General features: G+C 47.7%; 1 protein-coding gene across 4 annotated transcripts; it reads right to left on the minus strand.

Moving 5' to 3' along the window:
* Nucleotides 1-1,954: 1,954 nt before the first annotated feature.
* IDS (iduronate 2-sulfatase) lies at nt 1,955-11,872 on the minus strand. 4 transcript variants are annotated; one of them, XM_083371885.1, is made up of 11 exons: nt 11,630-11,872; nt 10,695-10,868; nt 10,293-10,596; nt 8,315-8,496; nt 7,806-7,983; nt 7,592-7,680; nt 6,543-6,743; nt 5,580-5,750; nt 4,799-4,925; nt 3,541-3,714; nt 1,955-2,684 (listed from the first exon to the last, which is right to left on the minus strand). In XM_083371885.1, exons 3-11 carry the CDS (start codon nt 10,369-10,371, stop codon nt 2,176-2,178), a joined length of 1,710 nt encoding a protein of 569 aa, XP_083228011.1. In that variant the 5' UTR covers nt 10,372-10,596; nt 10,695-10,868; nt 11,630-11,872; the 3' UTR covers nt 1,955-2,175. The 4 variants fall into 4 exon arrangements, with proteins under 4 accessions (XP_083228011.1, XP_083228012.1, XP_083228010.1 ...); XM_083371886.1 differs by having other exon boundaries at nt 10,695-10,877; XM_083371884.1 differs by lacking the exon at nt 10,695-10,868.
* Nucleotides 11,873-11,977: the final 105 nt, after the last annotated feature.

Below are 11,977 nucleotides of genomic sequence, written 5' to 3' on the forward strand. Positions count from 1 at the left end.
GAAAAAAAAACCCTGGAAACGATGCTTTAATTCAAGCGGATCTCATTTATTAAACTAAAGGCTGTTTGTTGACGTGGCTCTTTTGCCTCCTGTTTAGCCTCAGGAATCTCCAGGTCTTGCCACTCCTGAGCTGCTAGGCAGGTAGCAAATTCTGCTGAGGCAGGCAAAATGCCTTCTGCTCCAGCTGGTGCCAAGGAGGAGCAGGAGGAGGAGGAGGAGGAGGAGGAGGAAGGAGGAGGAGGAGGAGGAGGAGGAGGAGGAAGGAGGAGGAGGAGGAGGAGGAGGAGGAGGAAGGAGGAGGAGGAGGAGGAGGAGGAGGAGGAGGAGGAAGGAGGAGGAGGAGGAGGAGGAGGAGGAGGAGGAGGAGGAAGGAGGAGGAGGAGGAGGAGGAGGAAGGAGGAGGAGGAGGAGGAGGAGGAGGAGGAGGAGGAAGGAGGAGGAGGAGGAGGAGGAGGAGGAGGAAGGAGGAGGAGGAGGAGGAGGAGGAGGAGGAGGAAGGAGGAGGAGGAGGAGGAGGAGGAGGAAGGAGGAGGAGGAGGAGGAGGAGGAGGAGGAGGAGGAGGAGGAAGGAGGAGGAGGAGGAGGAGGAGGAGGAGGAAGGAGGAGGAGGAGGAGGAGGAGGAAGGAGGAGGAGGAGGAGGAGGAGGAGGAGGAGGAGGAGGTTCACAAGTGGCATCTGATTTATTCCATGAGAATGGCTTTGCATTCTCTCCCTTCCTCGTCCTCCTTCCCTCCAACATTTCAAGCTGTCTACTTTTGGTTCTTCTAGGATGGCTTCCTTGTTCTCGGAGCCCGTCTCGAGTTCCTGGGAGAATGCTCACCCCCTTGCCAGATCCAGAATCCTGGATCTCACCTGGATCTCATCTTGCTAATATGTTGTATGCTTCCCATCAGTCGTCGTTGGAATGGGCAGCTATGGAAATCAAATCAATAAATAGGATTGCCTCCTCTAAACAAAACTCAGCTGAGTTTCCCGCTCAAGAGAGAAATAATTTTAAAAACTACAGTAAAATAGTAAAAAAAAAATATCCATCAATTAGATGAATCCATCAGCCAAATGTTGATATCCCTCTCTGGCTATTTTGGTGGCGTTTGAAAAGAGATTCCTAAAGATGCCTACTTTCAACTATCCCTTTAAATAAATCAGAAAAATGGAATTTAACCGAACCTCAAGAATCTTTTTATTACTCTCACTTCCTCCTTAGAGTTAAATAAATCACGGCATTAGCCATAAAATGGCCTGGAAGCTCTTTTCTATTTTAGTTCTTTGAGGCAAGCATAAAAATGCCTTGAATAGATTTGTTTTGGGGATCTGCTGTTGATGAACCGTATCATGGAAAGATTTGCCTGCACAGCTGCTGTCCTCCGGTGGAGAAGCTCCTTCCTTCCGAAATATATTCCGAGTACAAATGCTGCAGAGTTTGGGTGAGATAGAGAAACTCCGGGGAACTAGAAAAACAGCTTCCCAGGAAAATTAGCTAGTCAAAACCATGTGGAAGGAAGGACATCAGAACAACCTTAATAGATCTGGAGCAAGACCGTGGACATTCTGTTTCCCTCGATAGCCAGATGTTTCTTCAAAACAGTAGGAGGAAAGGGAGAACCTGGGAGGGGAATCAAGAGAGGACCCAGCCTAGAATCAGTACATGCACACAAATGTTCCAACAGCCCTTGAATTCCATTAACTCTTATCTAGAACCCATTTAGTGTTGACCCTTAGTTGACTAGATCCTTGCGTATAGACATGAGCAATCAATCATCTTAACTGGAGTTTAACATGGGGTCTTGATTCTTTGCACCTGACAAAAACCTAAAAAGAAGGACCACCAGATTTCCTATCCCAATCCCACCAGGTATTTGGGGGCATCTGCCAGAATTCCCAACTAGCATGTTCCTTGGTCTCCAAGAGAACATGCAGAGAACTACAAACAGATCACTTAATCACTTAGTCTTTATTTTCTAACTTCTTTCTGTTATTGTTGTTTTCTCCAGAACTATTTGACACACATGAGAAGATTTCTTTTAATGAATATATACATATATATTCAAATTTATTCTTGTATCAGAATTTAAAACCTTTTATACAAAAATGGTCATCCCTGGAGGCTTCTTTGTGTATAACACAAAGCAGGACGTATACACAAGCCACGTAGCAGTCAATTCCTTCACAGAGCTTCACCGAATTGAAGTTGATTCCAATTTCAAATAATCGGTCACGTTGCAAAGCTTGGGAATGGGTAATCCATGTGGGACTTTGCTGTACTGGTTGTGATCTTCGTTGGGGTCGCTCTTTTCAAAATACAGCTCTCCACCATGGACGTCCTTCACATCGATTGTGAAGTTGTTGGGATTAAACCCAAACCAGACAGTACACCTGTAATCGGCTGTACGAACGGAATAGCCCATGACTCTTATGTCTCGAAGCAATGGCAAATCAGAATTCGGTGCAGGGACATCTCCAGGACGGGGATACTGGCTGAAGGCAACCGGGATTTCGTTCTGTGTGAGGCCATGGTTCTCCTGTCCTCCACTAGAGGATGGGAAATACTGGACCAGGCTCTTCCCTTCGCTACAAAGAGGGATGTGAAAGGAAGGCTGAGGGCACGCAGGAGGAACGGTCAGTCCAGCCAGTTCAGCAAGTGTTGGGAACAGAGACACCAACTCAACCATTTCTTTAGATTTTCCTGGAGCAAAATAAGAGAAAAGTTAGAGTAGAGTGTCAGGTCTAAGAACGACACCTGGAGTTACTTCTGAGTCGTCTCCTTTATTGTTCCTCACTCATGGAGAGAAATCGTGCCAGACTCAAGGAAGTACTCTCATCGCCAAAGATACACTTTGAGAATTACTAGGCAGGAGACTTCTTAACTCGCTTCCTCCCTAACAAACTATCTAAGCTACACTGTCTCTTGGCCACACCTGGAATTCAACCCTTCCCTCCTGGGATCCAAACTCCGTTCCCTTCCAGGCAGAAGAACGGCAGAGGCAATTAACAGATGACCATTGCCCGGGAATCCAGCCAAGATGGAAATACGGTGGAACTTAAGTGGAATCCTTGAGTTGAGTTCATTGAAATCAATCAAGGACAAGGATAACCAACAGCTGGTTGACCAACGTGAGTCTAATTCAAGGAATTGGTTCCCCTGTCAAATATTTATCTTTAAGACATGTTTCTCTCCCAACCTTCAATCAGAATTGGTCCTCCTGCAACCTCCATCCATTCTTCTGTGTCCGGTATTGTGTGTTTTATGCCAAACAGAATGTGAGTTTTATTGATGCCCTGCCTTGGCAAAGCAGAGCTGATCTGGGCTTTGCAATTTTAAATGAACTGAAGCTAGGGAACTTAAAAGAAAGGCATCTACTTGTTTTTTTTCCCAGAATGGCTTACAAAACCAAAAGCAGCCCGGCAGAATTTTCATACTAAAATATATTTGGGCGCTAAATAAAATCTAACAAGAAAAAAGCAGGGAAGACCTACTTGAATCAGAAATAAAAGGTTGCACTTTTAATTTTTGTACGGTTAATGCTGGATTTTTTTTTTACCTGAAAGCCCAGATGGGGGATCTTGAGCAAAGGGGTCAATGAATGGGAAAACTTTCTGTCCTGGTTCAGAGCTTGGAGTTGTTACTCCTGGCACGTAGAACATCAGTGGCACTCGCGTGGCTACGTCAAAGTTGCTATATTTTGCCCACTCGCCATGTTCACCCAGTGACCAGCCTAAATGAAATCAAGAACCAGGAGGAGAGACAGCATTGAGAGCAGTCCTGTGGATCCATCCAGGGAAAGAAAAAAAAAGAAGAATCAAGAACTGAGTATAATACGTCAATTAGGATCGACCACGAAGATGTCAAAGAACAACCAAGCTTTTAAAAGCTCCAAAACTCTTCAGTCAGTCTTAGAACAAAGTAGGAGAGGATATTGGGAAGAGACTGGCCGAATTGAGGAGTCAAGCAGGGAATTAGTCTGGAAACATTACGTAGGCATAAGAGGGCAAGTCCCACCCTTCTTGAATGCCATTAAATTTCATCTAGTCCTTCCCAGGTGCAAACTGCCAATCTGGGAAGATTCCTGTGAAACGGACATTAAGCAATAAAGTTGCTATTTTATACTCTATACGTGTTTTACTTGTTCACACCTGATAGGTACAGAAAGAGCAATGAGGTGCAAACAGGGTGTGTCTGATGCTACAGCCATCACTTTAGCTGCCTCCATAAAGATTTTAAATGATATTTGTAGACTGAAGGCAACGACAAAAGACACCATCTCCGTCTTACGCGTGAGCAAGTCTCGACGAAGCAGTGACACAGCAAAGCAGATCTAACTAATACACATTTGCAGAACTCTCTCTTTCCCTATCTGGACTTCCCCTCCTTGTTCAGCCAGCTGGGGATTATGAGTGCTGTAGTCATGATTAGTACGATTCCTTCCCATGTATTTAATAATTCAATTTGATCTCTAGAGCTCTTGGCAGGGTGCAACCAAGGCTTCTGGGAGGGAATATTGCCTAGGATTCCACATAACTCAGGGTTTCCCATACGGGGCAACTTTAAGATGAATTCCCAGACTTCAATGCCCAGAATTCCCCCGCCTGCTGGGGAGTTGATGTTCGTGAGTCTTCGAGGTATCAAGGTTGGGAAACCCTGACATAAGTCATTGCAATGGATAGCCCACTGTATACAAGCTGGTTCATGGAGCAGGCTGATCTTGATGCAAGAGCTAAAATTCATTTCATTCAAGAATCTTCTCCAGAACACGAAGCGGTGGAATTTGCAACTGTCTCCAAGCCACGCGGAAGTCTTACCGTGATCTGCGGTGAAAACCACCATCGTGTTGTGAGACAGCTCCGCCTCATCCAGGGCATTCAGCAACTTCCCCACCAGCGTGTCAATGTAGGAGATGGAGGCAAAATAACTCTGACGAATCTTCCGCTACAAAACAGGTTTGCAAAGGGGACGAAAGTGAGTTGTAGCCTGCTACGCTGTCAATTCAAGCAGCCCCTGACAAGACTGGAAGGTGAGTTTTTTGTTTTTCGTTAAGGAAGCAGATTCATTTACAACGTCCCTGCCTGCCCAAATTCAGCAAAGCCGTGTCGTTGAGTTTTGCCCCGTTTTGCAACCTTTCTTGCCACCCCTTGTTAAGTTAGCGGCCTGGTTGTTGAGTGAGTTTGGCATCCCTGTTGACTTTGCTTGTTGCAAGAAGCCATCAGGTGACCGCAGGACGTCGCAAACTGTCATAAATACATGCCAGTCGCCAAGCACTCAAATTCTGATCACGTGACCATGGGGACCCTACTGCAACTGACGTAAGTTCATGCCTGTTGCCAAACGTCCGAACTGTGATCACGTGACTATGGGGATTGGAAGTGTGGGAAAAACAGTCATAAGTTCCTTTTTTTTCCAGTGTCGCTATAACTTGGAATGGTCAGGAAATGAACCGTTGTAAGTCAAGGACTGCCTGCAAGAGCAAAAAAAAGCAGACTGACCGGCCAGCCACCTCCTTATCCCACCGGCGTCTTTCAGGGCCAGACCATCCATTTTCATCTAATAATGGAAATGTGACAGAACGGCCTTCGCCAACTCTACCTGGAAGTGTTCTGGAATGGGCCCGTAAGGGAAACTGAGGTTCAAGGCTGCCACATCCTCTCTCTGCCGCAGGTCCATCCAGGGATTGTAGGCCACGGAAGGAAGTCCTTTAGGAATGCCTGGATCGGGAGCCAAGGTGACGTTTTCCAAGGGATATAATTTGAGAAATTTCTAGAGAGAAGAGGTGAGATTTGATTTGCTTTCTAAAGAGTCCCCATCATTCAGGTGGGGCTCAGTTACTTCTACAATGGCAAGAGAAGAAGGGGACAACAGAGAAGGAGGTGGATGGATGGAGTCACTGAAGCAGTAGGCGTGAGCTTAAATGGACTCCGGAAGATGGGAGAGGACAGGAAGGCCTGGAGGAACGTGGTCCATGGGGTCGCGATGGGTCGGACACGACTTCGCAGCTAACAAACAACAAAAAAACTTCTACGATAAATAAATATTTTCCCAGCAAGAGATATTTTCGTACATCTGCTTCTTTTAACTAACCCTCCCACTTAGGCAACTCAACCAGTGAAAGTGTGATTCTACTCATGAAACCTCACCCAATTTACATTTCTCCCCCCCCCCCCAGTTGTTGATGACTCTATGGAACACAACGCTCGGAAAGATTGGATATTGGGGAGAAATTTAGCCAGCCATAAAAATACAGGAAAGCCTCTGTGATGTATACGTTGCATCAGTGTTTCTCACTTTTGCGGATTGAAGATTGTGGACTTCAACTCCCAGAATTCCCCAGCCAGCTTGGCTGGCTGGGGAATTCTGGGAGTTGAAGTCCACACATCTTTTAAGTTGCCAAGGGTGAGAAACCCTGGTTTAGATAAATCAACCAGCCAAGTCCTTTTGACTCTTTCAAGGCCAACCTCTTCTTTCTTTTCAAGACCCTTCTAGGAGCAATCTTTTTGAAGACCCACCTAGGAGAAATGTCACTTTTTCTCCGCTGCAGAGAAACCTCCTTACCCGAGGGTATCTGAATGGGATGTGGGGTTTATGATAGCCGACAGCCAGAAAAAACGTCCTCTTGATTCTTGTCAGAGTCTTCAACAAACGGATGGCCTCCTCGGTGCTCTGGATATCCGGCAAAGTAGCCTCGGGCATCTTGGCCACATCCACAGGACAGATCAAGTTGGCATGAAGCTTTCCATCTTTCCCTGTGCAAATCTGGAAGGCAACCGGCAACCGTCATAAAGAAGTCTGGTCGTTGGGCCAGGACAAACTCAACAAGGCTAGAGAAAAGCAGTATGAGGCAGGAGAGAGCAATTGCTACCCACTAGCTACTACTCTTTTACTCCAGAGATGAAGGAATTGTCACCACTTCCTTGAATCAGTGGAGGAAAAATCAACACTCAAGGTTGGCCCAGCGACGCGTGAAGAAAAAAAAAAAAAGACTTCGCCATCCTCTCTTTTGATGATCTGTATTTATAGCCCATGATATTATTATTATTTTATTGTTTTCTTCTTATCTTTACTGCTTTTAAGTGGCGTTCTTGTATCCGTGTCAGCTGCCTGGAGTCACCATGTTGCAAATTGGCGGCAATATAAATTTTCAAAATAAAATAATAAAATAATAAATATACAGGTCATCCTCAACTTGTGACATTTCATCATTTAGTGACCATTCAATGTTACAACGCCACTGACAAAAGGGACTTAGGACCGTTTTTCACACTTACGACCATTGATCGTGCGATCCAAATTCCGACGCTTGGCAACTGACTCGTATATGTGACGGTCACAGTGTCCTGAGGGGGGGTGAGTCCTGTGATCCCCTTTTGCGACCTTCCGACAAGCGAAGTCAACGGGGGAAGCCAGATTCACTTAACAACCGTTTTACTAACTTAAAACAGCGGGAGTGGTGAACTAAACGACTGCGGCAAGAGAGGTGGTAAAATGGAGCCAACCTCGCCGAACCAATGTCTCACTTAGCCACAGAAATTGTGGTCGATGAGTTGAGGACGACCTGTATGATCAGTGACCACTGATGGTCAACAACCGGAGCGCTCATCTACCTTCGTGTTTTCGTATTTTTCAGAAGACGGGTGAAAAGCCGGGATAGACCAGCTATGCGGATAATCGTCACTGTGGTTTGAGGAGATGCCTGAGAAACGGAAAGCCAGAAGAGAGATGGGCCCCAATCCTTCAATCTGGATATCGAACGCTTTTATACAGAACCCACCCACTCCCACCCACCCCCCAGGTCTTGGGAAGCTGTGGGAAGCTCACCTGGGTGGAAAATCTTCCCAACAGACAGGGTGATGTACCCATTCTCCTTGAAGTACTGTGGCAACGTGGTGTAGTTCCCTGCGTGTGTTCGCCAGTATGAATTAAAGTCATACAGCCTGGTGGAATCGGGTCTACGGCCCGTGAGAAAGGAGACTCTGCTTGGGGCGCAGACAGCTTGCTGTAGGCAAAAAAAGACACACACACACACACAGAGAGAGAGATGGAGGGAGGCAGGGAGGGAGGGGAAGAGAGAAAAAGAGAGATGGAAGGAGGGAGAGATAGAGAAAGAGATGGAAGGAGGTAGAATGAGAGGGAGGGAGGGAGGGAAAGAGATGGAGGGGGAAGGGAGGGAGAGAGGGAGACGGGGGGGGGGACCGGAGGGAGGGAGAGAGAGAGAGAAGGAGGGAGGGAGGGAAAGCTGATTTGTGGTCTTGCTCAGATAAGCAGAGACAACCAAGACACCCCCCTCCCGCAAAAATTAAATAAATAATGAAGACAACATCGCTTACCTGGGCAAAAGCATTCTGGAACACCACACTTTTAGAGGCCAGCTGATCGAGGTTGGGCGATCTCACCAGGGGGTCCCCATAAGAGCCCAGGGCAGGGCGCAAGTCGTCGGCAATCACAAAGAGAACATTTAAGCCTCCAGGCTGAAAACCAAGGACAGGCCTCTGGGCACCAGCAGCCGATCCTAATTGGGGGAAGTGCAAAGCAGCTCCTTTTAGCCTGTGAACTCTCTTAAACAAAAAAGGTCTGCGGTGGTTTAGTACCATACGCTGAATACTTTCAAAGATTAATGCCCTAAACTTCAGGAAGCATAAGTTTTTATGAATGGCAAAAACAAACAACGTATCTCGAAGGAGATAATTGTCAGGACCCACCCCAAACCAAGTCTTAGGAAGACAAAACTCTTGGAGCCAAATCTTAGTCCAAAAGGAATCTTTACTATGACATGCTTGGTTGTAGGAGGCGAGACAGGACTTAATATTTCCAAGAAGAAAACCCCTTATAAAGAGTTCCCGGTTTAACCCCCCTTAATCCCCATTTGGTCAGTCCCCCATCCTTCCTCTGGTATCATCCCTCTCGTGGGAAAAAGGAAGTTAGGACCCTTTTGTTTATTGCTGTCTTCCGTGACAAAAACCAGATGCTAGCCCCCCCTTTTGTTTCCCCAGTTCAAAAGGCTTCTCCTTTCCTTTGAAATGCCTATTGCCGGTTCAATACACATCTATCCTCTTCTCTTCCGGAGATGGCAGAATCCATGGGATATGTTTGAAACATTCCATTTATGAATATGATATAAATGGATTCTGACAATAATGCACAGTTAAATCAGATTTGATTTTGATATCCTAATCATCTCATCTAATTGCCCCATTGTGAGGAAAGGGAAGGGAAGGGAAGGGAAGGGAAGGGAAGGGAAGGGAAGGGAAGGGAAGGGAAGGGAAGGCTACTGAGAAGACAAGAGAGGCTACAATTCGCCAAAATCTTCACTTCTGCTTTAGAGACACTGCAAGAGCATTTAACACAGGGAAGTTTTAGCAGTTTCTGTACATTTCCTGGTTTAAATGAACAGTGGTTTTATCATGTCATTATGAATCATCCCCACATTTTCAAGCACTCCTGTGGGAGGGGAGAGAATTTTATAAACAATTTTTATTAAAAGTGTTATGCAATGGAAGACCATTGGGGGAAAAAACAAAACTGAAGTTCAGTGACTTTCCAACGCTGAAATGGAACAACAACAAAAAGATTAATTTGATTTTAGTAGCTGATAAAAAAAAAGTTATTTAGCTGCGGTTCAGAATAGCTGCACACAACCACCCACAGAGGTTAAAATGTTAGTCTACTTCTGGACTGAGGAAGACTTGGGTTCAAGGCCCACTTAACCACAAAGCAAATGAACCGAATTTGGGTCTGCCACTTATACCTCCTCAACCCCAACCCGTCTGGTATAGTCCAACCCGCTGCTCAAGCAGGAGACCCTGGCCATTTCAGACAAAGGGATGTCCAGTCTCTTCCCACCCAGCTGGGTCCTAAATGTTGGACTTCCCCAGTAGCATCTCCTTGAAAGCCTGAAGTCAAAGCCGGGTGTTGACTTTCCGAGTCAAAGGACCTCAAAACAAGAAGGCTAAACTGATTCTTTCCAGTTGATGGAACAGACACACACACACACACACACACACACACACACACACACACACACAGGAACACCCCTCCCCTTCTTAATTTTGCCCAGGAGGCTCCAAGCAGATCCGGGTGGAAGCTTTCCTAACCCCACCACCACCACCACCACCACGCTTTCCCTCCCAGGGGCAAATTCCATCTTCCACCGCGAGTCTCCCGTTTGCAGACAGGGGCGCTCCCCGAGGGTCGTCTGAACCTCCTGCCCGGGGTCTCCGCCTGGCCCACGCCCGTCTCCCGCGGATGCACCGGCTTTCCTCCCCCCACCCCCACCCCGAGGGGTCCGAGGCTGTCCCGGAGCATCACCTGCAGCCCTCGGGCAGCCCAGCCAGACGGCGACCAGGAGACGGAGCGAAGCCGCTTGCAGGAGCCTATCCGGCGCCATGGCCCCGCCGGGGAAGGTCTCTCGCCGGCCAGCCAGGCTCCAGAGCCGTCTCCGGAGGAGGAAGCGGCGGCGGGCAGGGCTTCTTCCCAAGCCCCACCCCGACCCCGCGGCGGCGGCGGCGATTCCAGGGCGTGCCGAGCTGGGTTTTGCAAGCCTTTCGTGGGAATTGCGTCCCGAGCAAAACGCGTGTCGGGTTTGCCTTCCGCTCTTTTGGCGACTGTAGACCTGCATTAGAAGAGAATGCGAATCAAAATAAGAGCTGCCTGGAAGGGACCTTGGAGGTCTTCTAGTCCAGCCCCCTGCTCAAGCAGGAGATCTTATACCGTTTCAGACAAGCGGCTGTCCAGTCTCTTCTTAAACACCTCCAGCGATGGAGCGCCCGCAGCTTCTGGAGGCAAGTCGTTCCACCGGTTAATTGTTCTCACTGTCGGGAAGTTTCTTCTTCATCCCACGATGCTTCTCCTTGGCTAGTTTCCATCCTTTGCTTCTTATTCTGCCTTCAGGTGCTTTGGGAAAATAAGTTAACCCCCTCCTGGTTGTGGCAGTCCCTCAAATACTGGAATAGTGCTATCACGTCCCCCTCCCTAGTCCAGGGGTAGGCAACCTCGGCTCTTTTATGACTCATGGACTTCAACTCCCAGAATTCCTGAGCCAGCTTGGCTGGCTCAGGAATTCTGGGAGTTGAAGTCCATGAGTCATAAAAGAGCCGAGGCTGCCTACCCCTGCCCTAGTCCTTTTCTCTAGACTAGCCAAGCGTGAAACGTCTGCCAAAAAAAAAATGCCCACGCTCAGAGAGCACCCAGGACCCAGAGCTGTTCTCCTCCTCCTCCTCCTCCTCCTCCTCCTCCTCCTCCTCCTCCTCCTCCTCCTCCTCCTCTCTGCAAACCCCACTCCCTTCTAGCACGGATAACATTACCCAGTTTGGTAACGCAACGTCTGCAAGCAAGCAAGCTCAGAGCGCACCGAGGAACCCACAAGTTCAACCCCGAGATTCTCTTCTATCAATCCTTCTACCAGTTGATCGCCAGGTGGCACTCATTCCCCAAGAACCAGCCCTGCCCAGCAGCTTGATTGGAAGGTTGCGACTCACAAGCGTTGGCATTCGGTGGATGCCATGCATTGGCCCCTTAAAATCACAACCTTGATACATATAACTGTCCTGGGGCAAATAAAAGAATCAAAGTGAATTTAAAAGGGAGATAAAATGGGACAGGTTTGCATGTCAGAGAAAAGTCAGCGAACAAACGCAATCACTCACTCGAACAAGACGAAGTCAGGGTCTTCCCTCCGGGGCACCCACGTCGTCTGGATCTGCCTCGAACACCCTCGGCAATCTGATTTGTTTCATTTCAGTGTTACATTTCTACCCTTTTCGTCCATGAATTCGATGCATATCAGTGCTCTTTCTGTGCCACCCCTCTGCAATAAATAAAGTGCATTCATCCACTGCTGCCCCACAGAAATAGCAGCTCTCCAGACACGTATTTGGCCACTGTCAGAATCCCTCCTCGCACAAAATTGGAAGAGACTTCCGCCCGGCACGCCCATAAGAGGGCACGGCTTCGCTGCGTCTTTACGTCACTCTTCTAGCGTCAAGGGGGCGGAG

Source organism: Vipera ursinii (assembly GCF_947247035.1).
Source record: "Vipera ursinii genome assembly, chromosome: 12".
NCBI lineage: Eukaryota > Metazoa > Chordata > Lepidosauria > Squamata > Viperidae > Vipera > Vipera ursinii.